This window comes from Hemitrygon akajei, chromosome 23 (genome assembly GCF_048418815.1).
Source record: "Hemitrygon akajei chromosome 23, sHemAka1.3, whole genome shotgun sequence".
Taxonomy (NCBI): domain Eukaryota; kingdom Metazoa; phylum Chordata; class Chondrichthyes; order Myliobatiformes; family Dasyatidae; genus Hemitrygon; species Hemitrygon akajei.
Window position 1 is genome coordinate 24,298,635 of NC_133146.1, and position 20,766 is coordinate 24,319,400.

General features: G+C 42.9%; 1 protein-coding gene across 6 annotated transcripts in view; it reads left to right on the plus strand.

Moving 5' to 3' along the window:
- Positions 1-20,766, plus strand: part of LOC140715275 (catenin alpha-3-like) — a 1,577,100-nt gene that overhangs the window by 1,070,626 nt on the left and 485,708 nt on the right. For all 6 annotated transcript variants that reach the window (XM_073027216.1, XM_073027218.1, XM_073027219.1 and 3 more), the window contains one exon: positions 13,274-13,366. In XM_073027216.1, the coding sequence (XP_072883317.1) occupies positions 13,274-13,366 (93 nt within the window). The remainder of the gene's footprint in view (positions 1-13,273; positions 13,367-20,766) is intronic.

The following is a 20,766-nucleotide window of genomic DNA, read 5'->3' on the forward strand; positions in this document are numbered from 1 at the left end:
AGAGTTGGCAGATGGAGTTTAATGTATGAAAGTATGAGATGTTTCACTTTGGGAGATCAAATGACAGGAGGAAGCATACAATTCATAGTAGGGCCCTTGATAGCATTAAAGTAGAAAGTGATATTGGTACCCAGTTTCATAGTTCTCTGTAAGTGGCTATGCAAGTGGATACGATGGTAAAGAAGGCATTTGGCATGCTTGCCATCATTGATAGGGGTGTTGAGATAAGAGTAAAGACATCATGTTGCAGCCAAATAAAACTTCTATGAGGCTACAATATTGTGTACAGTTTTGGTTGCCCCATTATAGAAAAAATATTATAGTCCCCAGTTAAATGGACTCTGACAACTTGCAAGCATTTCCCAATCACACTTTATTTACTTGCTTATAAGGAGAACATTTTGGCCCATCACCAATCTGCTCTGAAACGTCAGCACATAATTGTCAATTTTTATACAAACGTAGATATTGATGCGAAAGAAACCTTGTGCACCTTCTAATTCCTTATTTGTGTATCTAAGAACCAATCGCAATACATTTTCAGGTGCTGATAACCAATGAAATCTACATGTTAATGGTTAATAATATCTTAGAATTAGTAAAAAATAATTGTCCAACAGCTAGTAAGTGACTTACAATCCTTCCTTATCTTGTTTTGGAGTACCTGGTGACCTTGAGTCTCAGTCTCAAAGAAAGAGGCTGTTCACTATGAGCGACTGGAATGTGTGTGCACACTGTCTCTGCCAGACCAGTATCTTAACCCTTACCTTGCCACCGCTTCCACAAGGTGAAGACTGTGGAGAGGATTCAGAAGAGGCTTACCAGGGTGCTGTCTGGATTAGAGGGTATGAGCTATAATGAAAAGGTTGGACAAGCTTGGGTTATGCCCTCCAGAGCATGGGAGACTGAAGGGAGACCTGATAGAGGTTTTTTACTGAAATATGAGAGGCATAGATAAAGAGAAAGAATCTTTTCCCCAGCATCAAAAAGTTAAACACCTAGAAGACATGCTTTTAAAATTAGAGGGGGAAAGTTGAAAGATGATGCGCAGGGCAAGATTTTTACAAAAAGAGTGATAGGTGCCTGGAAGGGTTACTATGTGTTGTAGTGGAAGCAGCTAGTTTTGTTGAGTTTAAGAGGCTTTTAGGTAGACATGGGGAAATGAAGGGAATGGACAGATATGGGTGAGATGCAGGAGAACATTTAGTATAAATTAGTATCAACATCGTGGGCCAAGTGGCCTGTCGAGTCCTATACCGTTTGTTGTCTGTGTTAAATTACTTGGGTTCTGGCAGAGAAGGGCATGCTATTTTTATAACAAAAGATAGATAAATCTGAGGTATTAGGGTGACATGGTAGTGTAGCCGCTAATGTAACACTATTACAGCGCCAGGGACCCAGGTTCAATTCCACTCTGTCAGGAAGGAGCTTGTATGTTCTCCCCATTAGAATGCAAGCTTCTTCTGGGCGCTTCTGCTTTATCCCACAGTCCAAATGATGTATCGGTCTTATGGGAGTAGTTGGGCACTGCGATCTCATTGGTCAACAAGGGACCATTATCATGCTACATCTCTAAACAAAATAAAGTAAAATTAAACAAAGTGTTAATGATGTTGTAATGAAAATGCAGAAATTGAACGTTCATTAATGTTAACTACTTAAGGTCGTCCAATGCTTATTTGACATACATATGCATTTTCAGTATGGAGTGCTGCTCAGAGATTCCAAACTCATTTGATCCAGATCACTGACACCAAATGAGCACTAGCTGGGATTTTTTTCTGATCAGGGTGGCTCTGCTGTTCACTGCTTTAGTTCACCGGGCCGTTGGTTTATAAGCGGCCTTCAAATTAAACAATAATTACTTTCCAACACCCGGCTCCGCCACCTCTCAAACTTCTGACAATGTTGCATTACAGGGAGGGAGGCTTGCGGAGATGTGGCCTTAGATTTATGATAGGTGTTTCTGCAAATTCTCACAGTCCTAGACAGCTTTGCAGAAAATTAATACAAGACGGAAAAAGAATCTCACAAGGACAATATGTGAACAGTGGGAATATAACCACTAGTAAAGTCAAGTCTGGAGCTCAGTAAAGTGACAAATAATAGAATTCCAGACTGAGACCATTAAATATATGAGAGGGTGATGGAGCATTTGGTGGAACATTAAAATACAGAGAGGTCTGAGTTGAGTTTTCAATGCATGTGGTTAACCTAATAAGTGTAGTTACTGTGGTCATGGTATTGGGGTGGAAATCTTCATGTGGGAATGTTTGGGGTGATTAACTGGAAAGGACAAATATCCAGGAAGGAAATGAAGTATAACAGACTTGATTAAGGAACATATTACAGTGTTGGAAAGAGAAAGTATGCTTGAGGACATCTACTGGTTGGAATTAGAAAACAATAAATGCAATAGTCATGTATAGAGCAAGAAAACCAGAAAATATTTACTGAAAAGTGCTTGAAGTACAGGGTTGTTAATGCTTCGGTCACTGCAGAACTTGTATTTATCCATGACAAAGAAGTGGGCTGGGAAAAAACATGTGGACACTACCTAACCAGCAAACTGCCTTTTGCTAAAGGTCCCTTTAGGAAAACACTATAGGGTTATTAAAACAAAATCTTCACACCATTGAGTTTATTCCAGATAAACATGAGGTAATTGAGAGTACTATTGATCCTAAGGAATATTGAAGGACAGAGAACCTTGCCATACACGTCCAGAAAATCCCTGATGGTGAAGTAGAGCTAGATACTGCGGTGAAGAAGGCAAATGGGATGCTGCACGTCATTGGTCAATGCAAGAACAGGGAGGTAATGCTGCAACTTCATAAAACATTGGTCAGAGCTCAGCTGGACGCAGTCCTGGTGGCTTAGTTATTGGAAAGATATTATCGTGCTGGAGAGGGTGCAGAGGATATCTACCAGGATATTGCATGGAATGGAGCATTTCAGTCAGAAGGAGAGATTGCAGAGTCTAGGACTAGAGAAGAGAAGTTTGAGAGAGGACATGATTGAGCGATGTAAATTATTAGCAGAGATGAATAACTCTAGTGGATGTGGATTTAGGGGAAGGAGTAAGAGACTTGGAGAGAAGCTGAGGGAGACCATGTTCATCCAGATGGTGAGAAGTATCTGGAATGATTGCCTGAGGGACATGGTGGAAGCTGGGACACTGACAGCATTGAAGAAGTGTGCAGCCAAGCACAGGCAAGACTAGGCAAGGAAGACTATTGGCTGAATCTGGAAGAAAGGGCACCCACTGGTCACTATGTATGTGATGGGCTGAATGGCCTGTTTCAATGCTGAACGCCTCTGTTCTCAGAAGTAAAGGTAGAAAATGTGGAGCTTCAGGCTACGGTCTCCCAATTTTCCATTGGACTTGTGGATGTCAAATGTGCTTAACAAAGAGAAGACACTGACAATTACAAACCAGTTAGTTCAACTAGGTTGTGGGGAGTCTTTCAGAAAAGGTTAAGCATGGGAAATTTACTGCCACTAGGCAAAACAGGATCTAGTAAAAAGCGCCTGTATGGATTTGTTAAGGCAAAACGTATTTGAGCAACTTACAGAGGGGAAAAGGAGGCTGCCTGAGAGCAGTCAAGTTGACGTGAATATAGAATTTCAGAAGTTGTTTGTTGATGTGTTACTCATGAGGCCTATTAGCAGAGTTTTCACCATTGTGGTTAACTGCTGACCCCTGGGGGACAGCATATAGAAAAGAAATTACTTGGAAGTTCTATTGTTTAATGAAACAGTTTCTAGTTTAACTTACTGGCTTTCCCCTTTAGGGAGAAATACTAATATATCTGGGATCTAATGTCAATCACTGACTGAAAAATATCTTTAGTTGAGTTTAATGTGATACTGGAAGTTTTGCAAGTACTCTTTACCATGCCTCAACTTGTTCCACAGGGCAGTTTTATTACTGGGGCACAAAGAGATTCCCCTGTAAGATAAATCCCAATGGAACGTAGATCTGAACTTAGCCCCTTCAGCTGACAACCCCAACTTTTAACATGGGTCTCTGGGGCCCAAATACCTGACCCTCAATCAGCCACCATCAACCCCTGCTCCTACTCACCAATCCCTCAGCCACACCCAGTCCCCTGACTCATGACTCCCCACTTCCACACACACTTCACGGACTCCCACTACCTACCAACTTCCAACCAGCCCAACCCTCAATCACTATTGGCTCCCTGGCATCCAAACTCCCTCCCAGCCCATATCACCATCATGCCCTATATTCCTCTGTATTCAGTCAGCAGCTGGTGACTTCTCTCGGTCCTCACCTTCCACACCACCAGTCCTTGCGTTTTTGCGTTCTCACAGCTTAACCTTTACTGAAAGTCTCCCCACAACCTAGTTGAACTAGCTGGTTTGTAATTGTCAGTGTCTTCTCTTTGTTAATGAAGGATGTGGAAGCTTTGGAGAGGGCGCAGAGGGGATTTACAAGGTTGTCCCAAGGATAGAGAGCAGGTCTTATGAGGATAAGTTGAGTGAGTCTAGAACTTTTCTTTTTAGAGTGAAGGAAAATAAGAGTTGATTCCATAGGGGTGAGCAAGGTAGAATGAGGCATAGATTGAATGGATAGCCAAAGACTTTTTCCCTGGACAGAAATGGCCATGGGAGGGGATTCTAGGACAAGAGAGCGCAACTTCAGGATTGAAGGACATCCTTTTAGAACTGAGATCCGGAGAAATTACTTTAGTCAGAGGGTGGTAAATCTGTGGAATTTGTTGCCACAAGTGGCTGTGGAGGCCAAGTCATTGGGTGCATTTAAGGCAGAGATAGATTGGTTCTTGATTAGCCAGGGCATCAAGGGTATGGGGTGAAAGCAGGGGAGTGGGGATGACTGGAAGAATTGGATCAGCCTGTGATTGAATGGCAGAGCAGACTTGATGGGCCGAGTGGCCTACATCTGCTCCTGTATCTGGTGGTCTTATGGCTAATACATGGGGGCATAAATTTAAGGAGGAAGATAAAGGGGGGTGTCATAAATTTTTACTCAGGAAGTGGTAGGTGTGTGGAACACCCTGCCAGGGATGATGGTAGGGGCAGATATATTAAGCATGTGTATAATAGAAATGTGGAGGGCTATGTAGGAAGGATGGGTTAGATTGATGCTAATATAGGTTAAATGATCAGCACATCTTTGTGGGCCGAATGGCCTATACTATGGTGTAGTGTTCGATATCTATACAGCAGCAGGAGAGGCAACATGCTGTCTGACCTGCTGAGAGCTTCCAGCATTTTCTGTTCTTTATACACAATTTTAACATCTGCAGTTATTTTTTTTAAATTTTCACTACTCTGGTTTAATTGCTCTTCAGTTATTTAAAGGATAGAATTTTGATCAGCTTTGTTGCTATAATAGTGGGCCTATTAACCTTGCCATTAAAGTCACACCCCAATCACTCATTATTGTCATTTATTTCCTTGCATCAGTGTTTCTTGTGAAGCATTCTAAAAAGATAAGACGTGATTTGTTCTCACATAAAAAAAAACATTCAGTTATTCCAAGATGCAAGGAAGTTTCTTTGCAAACTCCTAACACTCAGATGTCCTCTGTGCAGTCTCCAGGAGCTCTAACAATTTGCCTTATGGCAGGTAGAGCCAAGAAAAGATCTGGGGTTTAAAGGTAGAGATTGAAAAAGTCTGGATTTCTGGCAACTGGCAGAATTGTCAGAGCTGATATGAGGAAAACCTTTTACCTTGCCAATCATTGGCAGTGGAAGTCATAGCCTGACAGATTAGCAGGAACAGATGTAACTTTCAAAGTTCATAAATGCTTGAGAGAGATATGAGGATTGTGTGGGCCAAGTCTGGGTAACAATTCCTCTTCCAGACAGACAGTGGGAGAATCAATGTGCCAGCACCCCTCTCATGGACTCATATAGTCTGTGATTCTTTTGCACAAAGATTCACAAGAATTGGGAGCTGGATTGGGGTAAATAGAATTCATTAAATTGATACTGAATGAATGAATAAATAAGTGTGTGTGTGTGTGTGTATATATATATATAGGGCAAAGGAAAATAATGCATGAATGTGGGGGAAAATACAGAGAATAAGCATAAGCCTTGTTCAATTGTTCTGTGTGGCCAGTCCACCTGCTGGACTCTCAGTGTATTCTATGCTGTTGATGATTAAGTAAGTTGATGTTCAAGTTCCTGGGTGTCAGTATCTTTGAGGGGATAACTTGGACGCAACGTATCGATGTTGCTATAAATAAGACAAAATAGTGGTTATATTTCATTAGGAGTTTGAGGAGATTTGGTTTATCACCACAAACACTTGAAAACTTCTACAGATGTACAATGGAGAGCATTCTGACTGGCTTCATCACCGTCTGGTATGGGGGGAGGAAGGGGGGTACTGCACAGGATCAAAGTAAGTTGCAGAAAGTTTTAAAGGTAGTCAGTTCCATTATGGGTACAAGCCTCCATAGTATACAAGACATCTTCAAGGAGCAGTGCTTCAGGGAGGCGGTGTCCATCATTAAGGACCCCCATCACCCAGGGCATGCCCTCTTCTCATTGTTACCATCAGGAAGGAGATGCAGAAGCCTGATTTCTAAATGGGCATTGAACCTATGAACAATACCTCACTACTTATTTTTATTTATTTCTATTTTTTGCACTACTTATTTTAACTGAACTATGAAATATCTATATCTATCTGTCTCTCTCTCTCTCTATATATATATATATATCTTTATTGTAATTCATTTTTTCTATATTATCATGTACTGCTGCCACAAAGTTAACATATTTCATGACATATGCCAGTGATACTGAACCTGATTCTGATATTTATAAGCATCAGTTATGTAGTTTATTCATGATCTCACTTCTAAGTGTACTTGTCCTTTTACTTAATGAAAGCACTTAATGCTTTGGAGGCAGTGCTAAAGAGGTTTACTGGATTAGAACTTGAAGCAGGTGAATTGTCTTCTGAGGAAAGGCTAGACTTACATCCACTGGAGTGTCAAAGAGAAGAAGGGATTTGGTTAAAGCATACAAGACTCTAAGAGATCCTGACTAGTGAAAGGATCTAGAGCTAGGAATCTCTAAAAATAAGGGATCATGCATTTAAAATAGAGATGAGATGATTTTTTAAAAACTTTCAGAGAGCCAGGAGTATTTGGAATGCTCTTCTTCAAAGGAAGCAGAGTCTTTGAATCTGTTTAGGCTGGAGTACATGGAGTACAAGGGGATGAAAGGTTAGTGCAGATAGACAGGGTTGAGGTTACAATCAAATCAGACCTTATTAAACAGTCATGAAGGGTCTCGGCCCAAAACATCGACTATTTATTCCTCACCATAGATGTCGCCTGACCTACTGAGTTCCTTAAGCATCTTGTCTGTGCTATTATGGATTTTCAGCATCTGCAGAATTTCTTGAGCTTATTAAATGGTGGAGCAAGGTCAAGAGGCTGAATGGCCTACTCATAGTCCTTGCTTGTACCTGTCAGTAAAATTATGCTTCTCCCTGGCAAAATCCAGCGTGGCGAAAATTTAACAAGTAGTCAGAGAGGTTTTGTTGTTAAAAAAAAAGGTCTCCTTCCCTGTTACAGACATCTCCTCTTGCAAAAAGAGGCAGCATGTAACTCCAGAATGATTGCAAGCAACAGACTTTAGCACTCTCATCTCTCATCCAAAAGCAATGTTTATTTTTTCTCTGCTCCATTAAACAGATAGTTCAACAAGCTTGATTCATTTTTTATGTTTGTTCCATCTGTTGTTCGGAACTTTTCTCTGTGTTGGATCAGCTTTAAAAGGACAGAGAATGGAAACAGTCTGGACTCCTTTCACACCATACACTAGCCAGAGTCGGCCACACAAACCTGTATCAGGGTAATAATCATTTCTCTCCTGAGGCTGGAAATTAGCAGCCCCTCTCTCTGTATTTCCGTATTTCCTTACAACAGGGAAAGAGGCCATTTAGCCCATCAAGTCAATGTCAGCTCATAGGACAATGCCCACCCCACTTTAATTTTCCTTGTAACTTATTCTCCAAATTTTATAGTTTTACTGCCCATCTATACTAAAGGAACTTAGCAGCAAAAAATTAATCTACAGGTCCACATGTCTTTGGAAGCATGAAAAAAAACAAGTTACAATGTTTTACTGAGCAGAAGAGATTGTGCAGATGCTAGAAGTCCAGGGTTTTGGTGAAAGGTCTTGGGCCAAAACAGTAACTGTTTATTCCTCTACATAGATGCTGCCTGGCCTACTGAGTTCCTCCAGCATTTTACTCTTACAATCTTTTACCTCGTGTCCACTTCTGCTTCTGACCCTGTTCTGATTAGCCTTCTGGCATGGGAGCGTTGAGAATTAAATGGTATTTCTGGAGATGATTGGGATAATGAATAAGGGTGTCTGGCTGGGGGAGGGAGAGGAGAAGGAACAAAATTTATTCATGGAGAGCGTGTAAACTCCACACAGAAGGTAGCAAACGTGTCAGGATTGAAACCAGGTGGCATCTATGCTACCCTTTGTTTGCCCTTCTCCTCTGTCGCATCTCTCTCAACACTTAAAATCCAGTTCCTGCATCAGCAACACGATTTGCCTTCTATTATCCTGACAACAGCCAGCAGTTCCCCTTTCTGCCCAGCCCCCAGGTCACAACAGTAGATCACCTTCCCTTCCCCTCTCCCTCCCCCAACCGGGGGGCAATAACCCTTCCTGATTATGCTGATCTTCTCCAGAGATACCATTGGATGTTTAATCCTTCCATGCCAGGAAAAGTCTGGTTAGAAGGTCAGAGGCAGAAGGGTGTGCAAGTCCTACACTGAACAGCCAGTGTCAGGCCACTCTGTTACCATATCTACAGTTATTATCCACCTGGAGCAGGTGGTAACTCAGCCTGTTGCCAGTCAGCAAGTACTGGCCAGTCAGTTGGCCTCTGTCTGTCATGAGCATGGGGGATCTATCAAAATCGAGTGGTGGCATCATGGTTTGGCTAACTGAGCTGTTGATGCACATCTGGCTTTAGCCTTCCCTCAAACTTCTGCCTAGAAGCAGTTGAAGAACAAATGGGGAGAACAGGTTACAGAGAAATTTAGTGGAGGGAATGGGATTGTTCTGAGAGCTGGCAGAGAATGTCTTGAATTTTGTAAGGAAGTTTGCCAAGAGCACAGATAACCCATCCCCACCCTCCTCTCTTTGCCCTCTTGCTTCCTTCTCCTGCTAAATCTGCACTCAGCATGGATCAGTTGTTCAGCCATGATTGAATGACGGGGCAGAATGGATGGGCCAAATGGCCTAATTCTGCTCCTATGTCTATACCCCGGTTTGGGGTTCTGATGTAAATGTTAAAATAGCCAATAAACCCCAGTACAGCCTCCACTGCTCTGAAGGTTCATGATAACTTCTGAATGGCCAGGAACAGAAAAGTTAACAGAAAGGAGTGGAGCAAACACGAGGAAATCTGCAGATGCTGGAAATTCAAACAACAACACACACAAAATGCTGGTGGAACACAGCAGGCCAGGCAGCATCTATAGGGAGAAGCACTGTCGACGTTTCGGGCCAAGACCCTTCGTCAGGACTGGAAAGGAGTGGAGACAGTTTAGACCACCCTACCATTGAACACATTTAAAATGAGAACAGCCACAACAAAGTAGCATCCATCATCAAAAACCAGCACCATCCAGGTCATGCACTCTTCGCACTATTACCATTGGGAAGGAGATGCAGAAACCTTAGGACCCACACCACCAGGTTCAGGAACAGTTCCTAACCTACAACCATCAGGCTCCTGAACCTTCCTGGATAACTTCACTCACCTCAACTCTGAACTGATTCCAAAACCTACGGCCTCACTTTCATGGACTCTACAGATCCTGTTCTCAGTACTTGTCTTCTTTTGCACATTGTTTGTCAGGCTTTATTTTTGTCTACTTTTACTTTCATAAATTCTATTATGAAACCCACCTTACTGAGATGGGGATTAGACAGCTAATCCACTCATAGGAAGAGGATTAATCATTTAAAAAATATAATGAAGCTGCTTGACTTAACCTTAAGTTATTCTAATTTAAGCTCATGTTTTACCTTCGTACTGGGTTCACTTTTGCTGAGCCCACTCCTCAGTAATTCGTCGTCATGGCTATCACCCAAGGTCGAGGGTCAAGGATGATGGTCTTTGTCCCGTTGATCTATCACAGAGCGAAGATGCCTGTGCGTGTATTTGTTTAACGTGTACTTGATGTTGCACTCCAAGAAGCACACGATACTTCACAAATCAACCAACTGATTCCAATGGCACGGAAACCACGACGATTGGAGCTGATGGATTTGTTGCAGCCTTCATCCGCCTTCACAGCCGTTGAGTTCGAAGTAACTTCATCCGCCTGTTCCACTGTTGAGGTCTTGGTTGGATTGTTCTTTGTCACCCTCGACCTTACCACCATGGGTGACCCTACCAGGACCATAGCTCCAGACGGCATCGCTCTCAGGATCTCAGGACCACACAAGCTTCTCCACCACGACAAGGTGACAATCCACGGAGAAGCCTAAGTAATTGCAATAGCCAGGACAAACAGGCAGGGTTGAAACCTATGGCATCACTTGTCGAGCAGGAAGATTCAGTATGGTGTCTCTTGAACCCTTTGAGCTACCAAACAGCAGAAACTCCACATTAATCAGACTGTTAATCCCACTTCCCTTCACCATCAACCCCCAGCTACCAGCTGTTGCCCCTGAGCACCATGATTGAATGCCACTAGAACCGACCCTGCACAAAACCACTAGTAGAAGCCCACCCAGCCCCTTCCTACCCCAACACCCTGCTCACTGCCACCATTTAGTAGTTCATATTTTCTGTCTGTAGAAATACAGAATTAGCTCATAAAATAGGTGACACAGTGGTGTAGCAGTTAATGCTGCTTTCTTGCAGCTCCGGGTAACCAGGTTCCCAAAGGTCATCCACAGTGTAATGGCCCAAGTAACACACAGAATGCTGGAGCACCTTGGAGGCTCAGGCAGCATCTATGGAGGGGAATGAACATTTTGGGCCAAAACCCTTCATCCAGACTGGAAAGGAAGAAGCCAGAATAAGAAGGGGGCAGGGAAAGGAAGCTGGCAGGTGATAGGTGAAGCCAGGTGAGGGCGGAGATGGATGTGTGAGTGGGGGGTGGGATGAAGTGAGAAGCTGGGAGGATATGAGTGGGAAAAGTAATGGGCTGAAGAGGGGATTGAATCGGAGATGACAGTGGACCATGGCAGAAAGGGAAGAAGGAGGGGCACTATGGGGAGGCGATAGACAGATGAGGAGAAGGGTAAGAGGGGTTATCTGCTGTCCTTTCCTCCCACCTCCCCCCCCCCAACAACCCTCTTCCCAGTCCTGATGAAGTTTCAGCCCAAAACATCGTTTGTTTATGCTGCCTGACCTGCTGAGTTCCTTCAGCAATATGTGTGTAACTCTGGTCTCCAGCATCTGCAGATTCTCTTGTGTTTACATGATGACCTGTTTTTTTGCACCCCTCCAAACCCTAATCATTCATTCCTTCAACTAAAGACATACTCCGCCTGTACCACCTAACACCCACCAAATGCATTGCTACAATTGATCTGTAGCCTGCACTGTCAGTTGGTGCATGAGAGCAGCAACCACCTCAAGAACATCAGCTATTGGAGCAGAATTAGGCCATTCAGCCCTTCAAGTCTGTTCCTCCATTCCATCAAGGTTGATATATTAACCCTCTCAACCCCATTGTCCTCCCTTCTCTCCATAACCTTTGATACCCTTACTATCAACCTCTGCTCTAAGTATACCCAATGACTCGGCCACCAAATGCTACCATGGCAGGAAATAACTCAGTCGTCGCTGCTCAGTCGGAATCTCAGATTTCCCTACGTTCCAGCGCTGTGGCGGCATCTTCACCACCCAGACTGCGTGGATCAGCTTCTCCAGAGATTGGGACTAAATGCCAGCCTGATTCGTCACACCCACGTACTGTGGAAAAATGAAGGAAGGAGTAGAAGCAGGGCCTTAGCAATTCGTATGTGCAGCACACATGATGCTGAATACTTTTTAAAAATTCCTTCTCAGGATGTGTATCAAATAGCCAGGGTCATTCCAGTGAGCAGTTAGTTATCAATTACATTCATCACTGCACTGTAAACACTTTAAACCACTTCTTATAATGCTGTTTACTTTGTAGGCATATGCTGGTATTGATGTATTTATTCCATGTTTGTATTTTAACTTCAACTTTATATTTTATATAATTCTTTATTCTTTATAATTCTTGAATGTTGCTTTTTGCTGCACGTCACACCAAAACACCATAGCAAATTCCCAATACATGTAATTGTATATGGTGAACAATGTTGATCCTTGACCATGGACCTTGATTGCTACTTAGGTCAGAGGAGACATATTTTCTTTCCCTAAACATTATTGGATTCTAATGCCATCATTGTCACTTTTATTAATCGCTGCATTGTGTTTGTAGATTTTTGTTCAAACAGAATTCTCAGACTGCCGTGGTGTAATTGAAATTCACATCTTCTGAATTACCGACAAAATGCCATAACCAAACTGTGATATATTGGATTCAGAAAGTTTGCAGCAGTGAAAATTTATGAACAGTCCGAGGAAGTGTGAAAAACACAGAGAGGGAATTAGAAAGAATGAGGGAATGAAGGGAATATGTGGATTGAAGATGAGAGGTTCGAGTTCACATACCGCTGAACATTAAAGCTGACTTGATCTATGAGTGCGGATCCAAGCAGCTTTTCAAACTAGCTTTACTTCAGCACAGTTTTGCTTCAAGGTTCCCAGGGCTTGAGAGATGGACCGCTCCTGGGTCGCTATCAATACAGAGATCAATGATCAGTTAGGGAGATTATTCACCTGTCAGGAAAGTGGTGACATGTGGAGAATATTGCCATCAGGAAGGTTAGACATGGTAAACTTCTCTCTTTAGCCAGGAGTTAAAATATCTCTCTCTTCAAGGTTACCTCTGGTTGCAAGGAGAACACTTGTATCTTGCTTTAATAGTTTAGTCAGGTCAGACTAAAAATGGCCCAGTAACCCTGAGGCTCCCTTGGATCATTCTGAATGTGAATAGTATATAATATAAATGTTGCATTATGTTTTAGCAAGCTTGGGATAGACTGATTTACATAGACATATTACTATTTCAGTAGATTTCTAATTAGTTAAACCCTTAAAATATGTAATATGTTAAATATTTATGTCAATAGCTATTTTGTGAGATTGGCTGGGTGACTTCCCTCTTCTGATTTTGCAGGTGGCTAACCTTGCTTGTTCAATGTCAACCAACAAAGAAGGAATCAATATTATTCAAATGGCAGGACAGCGCATCGAGACCCTGTGTCCACAGGTAGGGAATGTGCAGTATCTGAACGTTATTCATGGAAGCTGAAAAGTGACTAAGAACAGGTCATCTTACAATCTATCTTCTCCAATTCCATCCTGTACTGTCTGGAATGCCTGACTCTTGTTACATTGTACTGTAGTTCTTCATTATTGTCCCTTTCAAGGTTATTGCTCATTTGTCATGTTGCAGCCTGAAGAACTAGCATGAAATGAAGCACATTTCTATCCTCAGAATTTCTGAACTGTTGTCAGGTATAGGCACAATCATCACAAACAACAGTGAGGTAATGGTCTAATAGTTATTTTCTTGTCTTCAGCAATGTTGAATGTGGGGATATTCTTGACCAATGCTAACGGAGAACCTTCCGCTCTTTCCCTTTTCATCTGGGCAGTGAAAGATGGCAGTTTCCATGCTCCGAACTCCATGATCCTATAAGGCTGACTGGATTTCAAACACTGATTGAGTACACATGGGTGTGGGCAATAGGTAGGCTATCAGACAAGGAAGATTACTGGTGAACTTGATCTAGATCTCATCATTGGCCACCCACATTTACCCACAGTCAGCATTCACGGATCGTCAGTGAGATCTGTCCGGTTTTATTCTTCTACTGTAGATCCAGCTGAGGCCACTTACTTCTGCAGAGAACATATCTCCCTCACCTCTGCTGAACTTAGAGCAATGTCAGGAGGTACATAAGACCATAAGATATAGAGCATAAGTAGGCCATTTGGCCCATTGAGTCTGCTCCACCATTCAATCACAGGCTGATCCATTTCTTCCAGTCATCCCCACTCCCCTGCCTTCTTCCCATACCCTTTGATGCCCTGGCTACATAGACCCCAGTAGGTAATATGGGGCAATTCTGTTTGCTCTTTTGTTAGGACTAAAGGTCAAAAGCTTATATTTGAGTTTTAATAAGTTCACATTATGATGATGTAGCTACTTGACTTATTGAAACCCAGTGAAAGGAATCTGATATGAGGAAAGTGGCTGAGGAAACTCATTTACATTAGGAACTGGACCGGCTTCCCCTTAAAAGGAGTCAACACATCAAAACAGCATTGATGCATTCCAGAGTTTAATTACACTCTGGTAAAAATGAACCCGTCTGCTTTCAGATGTACATAGATTAACCTCATATAACCATAGTGCAATATATTGTGAACACAGGCCCTTCAGCCCAGTTCACTCTCGTCAATCAAGTTGCCCAGCTGAACTGGTCCCATTTGCCAGCATTTGACACATATCCCTCTAAGCTAGGGGTTCCTAACCTTTTTTTATGCCATACCTCCCTACCATTAACCGAGGGGTCTGTGGACCCCAGGCTGGGAATGCCTGCTTTAAACGTTTTCTGTTCATGAACCTGTTCAGGTGGTACAATTGTATCCACCTCTACCATTTCCTCTGGCAGCTCGTTCTATTCACCATCCTTTGTGCGCTGAAGTTGACCCTCAGGTCCCTTTTAAATCTTTCCCCTCTCACCTAATCCTATGTCCTTTGGTTTTGTACTTCCCTGAGGAAAGGACTGTGATTATTTCCCTCATGATATTATAAACCTCCATAAGATCCCTTCAGGGAAAAAATTCCTAGCCTACTTAGCCTCTCCTCACTCATAACCACTGGGCCCAGTAAATTCCACTTAAATTCGCTCTGCACCCTTTCTGGTTTCCTACATACAGCACAGCAACAAGGACAGTGTGTATTATCTATTGTTAGCTTACCAATGTCTTGTACATCTGCATCATGGCATAGCAGTTAATGCAATCACTTTACTGCACCAGCTATGATCAGGGTTCGATTCCCACCGCTGTCTGTAAGGAGTTTGTTTGTTCTCCCATGGTCACGTAGATTTCCTCCGGGTGCCCTGGTTTCCTCCCACATTCAAGGGTTAGTGTGTTATGGGCATGCTATGTTGACACTGGAAACACAGTGACACTTATGGGTTGCTTAGCAGAATTATCGCTGATTTGAATTGACACTGTATGTTTTGATGTGAAAAAAATTAGCTAATCTTAAATTTTTTGTGTTTAAACTGTTACATAACATCTCAAGACCTGTACTGAAAATATCCTGGCTGGGGAAGGCAAGCATGCTAGTGCTGGTTGTGCTGTTACCAAAATGCAACATTTCACCCTTATCTGAAGTAAATTCACCAGTCATTCCTTAGCTCACTGGCCTAGTTGGTTAAGATCGCATTGTAATCTTAGATAACCTTCTTCGTTGAACATTGTATAGGGCTGCACGATGCTTTACAATGCCAGCTGTAAGATTAGGGTTCGATTCCCACCACTGTCTGTAAGGTGTTAGTACGTTCTCCCTGTGACAGAATGGGTTTTCTCCGCGTGTTCCGGTTTCCAACCACATTCCAAAGAGTTACAGTTAGGATTAGCGAGCTGCAGGCATGCTAATGGTACCAGAAGCTTGGTGGGCTGCTCGGCACAATTCTCACTGATGTGATTTGATGCAAACGATGCACTTCATTGTATGTTTCGAGGTTTTGATGTACAGGTGACAAAATAAAGCTGATCATTCCAAGCTTTAACAAAATCTATACCATCAGTTTTAGTGTTTCATGTTATCTAGTACCTCTTAAACTATTAAACTGGAAAAATATCTCAGCCGTGAATCTATCCAGTTCTTTAACTATTTTGTAGATGTCTAGCAGGTTATCCAAAGATTTCTGCTAGTGTAACATAAATTTATCCAAAATCCTTACACCTCATTAATCTGGCAATCCTTATTGCTCTCCACTGAACATCCTCCAAGACCACCATGTGAGGAGATAAAAATGTGTTCAGAGTTCCAATTGAGTGGAGACTTACTCCAGCTGTAACTAAAACAGAATGGTTTTATTAATTCAGCCCACATTCCACCAGCTTAAGCTCTTGTGCCTCCATGTTGGTCATAAATCTGCACAGTAACAGCCAAAATCTTTATCGCTTGAGCTCTATCTGTATTTGTTCTTGTATTCGGTGTTGATCCTACAAACATAGATGGCGATGAGGTGATGACATCCAGAGTTATGGGATCATGGAGTTATACCGCTTGGAAACAGACCCTTTGGAATAACTAGACCACTCTGATCTGTGATAGTGCTATTTGTCTGCATTTGGCCACGCCCTTCTCAATAAATAGAGAGTTACAGCATGGAGCAGATCCTTACAGCCCAATGAGCTGCATCACCCAGAAATCTACTCATTTAACACTCACCCAATCACAGGACAATTGACAATGACCAATCAACCTACTAACCGGTAAGTCTTTGGACTGTGGGAGGAAACTGGAGCACCCAGAGGAAACACGAGGAAATCTGCAGATGCTGGAAATTCAAACAACACACACAAAATGCTGGTGGAACACAGCAGGCCAGGCAGCATCTATAGGGAGAAGCACTGTCGACGTTTCGGGCCGAGACCCTTCGTCAGGACTCAGAACAGCTTCAATACCGCCCTCTGTTGACCGGGAGGATGGGAGGATTCAGGAGAGTGGTCCCAACATCTAAAACAGGTTCAATACCGCCCCCTGCTGACCGGGAGGATTCAGGAGAGTGGTCCCAACATCTAAAACAGGTTCAATACAAACAACACACACAAAATGCTGGTGGAACGCAGCAGGCCAGGCAGCATCTATAAGGAGAAGCACTGTCGACGTTTTGGGCTGAGAACCTTCGTCAGAGGCTGCCCATGTGGTTCATGGGGAGAACTTATAACTCCTTACAGATGGCACTAGAATTGAACTCTGAATGCCACAAGCTATGATAGCACCACTTAACCATGGTGATCCCTGCATTTGTCCAACTGTCTTTTAAATATTGTAACTTTACCTTTTTCTACTACTTTCTAAGGTAATTCATTCCATATACCCTCCACCCTTTGTGTGAAAGTTTCCCTTTAGATCTTTCCCTCCTCATCCTAAACCTCTGCCCTCTGGTTTTGGACTCTGCACTGTGGGGCGGCACAGTAGTGTAGTGGTTAGCAGTACAGATGACCCAGGTTCAATTCCCGCAACTGCCTGTTTGTACGTTCTCCCCCTGACCGCGTGGTTTTCCTCCACAGTCCAAATACCTACTGGTTGGTAGGTTGGTTAGGTTAAATGGCCATAGTAAAATTATGGCTAGCGTTAAATCAGTGGATTGCTGGGGATCGAAGGGTTTATTCCATGCTGTATCTCAATAAAAATAATAGAAAAGACTGTGACTAATCCATGCCCCTTGTGATCTTATAAACCTTTATAAGGTCATCCCTCAACCTCCTTCACTCGAGGGAAAGAGTCTGAGCCAACCCAGTCTCTCCTTATAAGTAAAACCCTCTTGTCCCAGCAACATCATTGTGAACCATTTCTGTATAACTCTCATTCACGTGGCAGCTTTATCAATGTAAAATATTCCAAGTCACCTCACAGCAAAACTTGACTGAGGGATAAATTAAATGACCAAAGGCTTTATCAGAAATGGGTTTTTTGGAAAAAGCCTTGAGTATTGAGTACAGAAGATGGGATGTTATGTTGTATAAGACGTTGCTGAGGCCTAATTTGGAGTAAATGTGTGCAGTTGTGAACAACAACCTAGAGGAAAGTAATCAATAAGAATAAAAGAGTAAAGTGTACAAGGATGTTGACAGGATTTGAAGATCTGCGTTATGGGAAAGGTTGAATAGGTTAGCACTTTATTTAATTTATATTTATTTAGCGATACAACGTGGAGAAGGCCCTTCTGACCCTTTGAGCCATGCCACCCCAGCAACCCCACAGCCCCGATTAACCCTAACCTAATCACAGGACAACGTACCAGTTAACCCTCCCAGTACCTTTTGGACTGTGGGAGAAAACCCATACATTCCACGAGGAGGGTGTACAGAGAGAGACTCCTTACAGAACAGCACCGGATATGAACTCTGAACTCCAGAAGGCCCTGAGCTGTGATAGTGTCACTCTAACTGCTATGCTACCATGGCACCCATTCCCTGGAGCGTGGGAGAATGAGGGGATTTGATCTATGTATTCAAAATTATGAAAGGTATAGATAGGGTAAACACAAGTAGGCTTTGTCCAGTGAGGTTGCAAGTTTCTAGAACTAGAGGTCATGGGCTATGGGTGAAATGTGAAATGTTTAAGTGGAATCTGAGTAGGAATTTCTTCACTCAGAGGATGGTGAGAGTGTGATAAGAGCTGACAGTGGAAGTGGTGGATACAGGTTTGATTTCAAAATTTAAGATAAGTTTGGATAAGTACATAGATGGGAGAAGTGTGGAAAGGTATGGTCCGAGTGCAGATCGATGGGACTAGGCAGATTATTGGCATGGACTAGATGGGCCCAAGAACCTTCTTCTGTGCTGTAGTGTTCCATAATTCTATGAGTCGAGGAAGAAAGAGAGTTGAAGAGCCAAAGAAATTGAATGAGGAATTTCCAGTGGAAGGCATGACGTCCAAGGATAGAGCCATTAAAATTGGGGATACAGTGACACACCTGGAAGAGCTGCTGCCTCACAAATCCAGCAGCCTGGGTCGAGAAATGCATGTGATGTTCTGAACAGAGGTCACCTGTCCTTGGCTTTGGAGAGGCTCCTATAAAAGCTTGAAGGTGTTATTTTTCTACACCATTCTTGGTTGGTGCGGCTGTAACGAAACCCAATTTCCCTCGGGATCGATAAAGTCTGTCTGTCTGTTGCTACATTCTGAATTCAGTAAAGTAGGCCCAACAGCATCAACATACCCACGCCAGCCTTGTCATGAAAACACCCCAGTTATTAGTCCTCACTTTACCCATTCCTGCCCCTCCCTGCTCCCCAGCCCATTCATGACTGATGCATCTCCCTGTAGCACCCGCTCCACCAACCCAATCTGCACACATGTCTCACTACGCCGGTGTCTGCGACATGCTGTGTTGCATCAGGTATATAGATGCATTCTGATCTCCATAATCACTGTTCACATCCAGTCCCCCTGCTGTTCAAGTTTATCGTCACTGGCATACATGATAAACGTGGCCAAAGTCAGCATGGTATTCTTAAAGGGAAATCTTGCATGAAAAATCTGGTGGAATTCTTTAAGGAAATAACAGGACGGCTAGACAAAGGAGAGTCAGTAGATGTTGCTTATGTGAGTTTTCAGAAGGTGCTTAACAAGATTAGAGCCTGTGCTGTTACAGGAAACATACTATTGTGGATAGAAGATTGGCTGACTGGCAGGTGGCAAAGAGGGGAAACGAAAGGGCCTTCTTTTCACATGACATGTCAATGGATTGGATGATGGAATTGATGGCTTTGTGGATAAGTCTGCAAACAATACGAAGATAGGTGGAGGCGCAGATAGAACTGAGGAAGCAGAGAGTCTGCAGAAGGACAGACAGATTGGGAGAATGGGCAAAAAAGTGGCAGAAGGAACCTAGTGTAGGGAAATGTATGGTCATGCACTTTGGTGGAAGGAATAGAGGCTATTTTCTATACAGGGAGAAAATTCAAAATTGGAGGTACAAAGGGATGGGAAAACAAAACAGAAACAAGTTATACAGAATACAGCAAAGACACTTCTATGCTATCCTGAGGATCTCTGTTGTTAATCAAACCACAGGGAGAACAGTATGAAACACGAGTAGTAAATGTACCAAATACAGAGTACACTGATGAAGTAGTTAGGCTTCTATTCGAGGATGAAAGTGTACAGAGGAGATTTACCAGGATGCTGCCTGATTTAGACAGCATGTCTTATGAAGGAATTGGGCTTTTCTCTCTGCAGCAAAGGAGGATGAGAGATGACTTGATAGATAAGATAATAAAAGGCACAGATCAAGTGGACAACCAGAGAGTTTTTCGCATTTGTGGATAGTACGAGGGCATAATTTCAAGGTGATTGGAAGGCAGTGAGAGAGTGGGGGGTGGGGGATCAACCTGCCAGGGATGGCGGTAGAGGTGGATACATTAGGGACATTTGAGAAACTCTTAGATAAGTACATGGATGATGGAAGAAAGGAGGGCTCTGTGGAAGGAAGAATTAGATTGATATTAGAGTAGGTTAGAAGGTCAGCACAATATTGTAGGCTGAAGGTCCTGTACTGTGCTGCAGTGTTCTATTGTCCATGTACGTCGGAACCAGAAAGAATACATTTCTGGTCCCCCCACTATAGAAAGGATGTTGAGGCTTTGGAGGGGGTGCAGGATGCTGTCTGGTTTAGAGCACATGCACATGAGAGGCTAGATAAATGTCTTGCTTTCTCTGGAGCACCGGAGGCTGAGGGGAGATCTGCTGGAGGTTTATATGATTATGAGAGGCACAGATAGAGTAGACAGGATGTATCTGTTTCCCAGGATTGAAATGTCTAATACCAGAGGGCATTTGCTGAAGGTGAGAGGGGGTAGGTTCAAGGGGGATGTGAGGGGTAAATTTTCTACTCAGAGAGTGGTGGA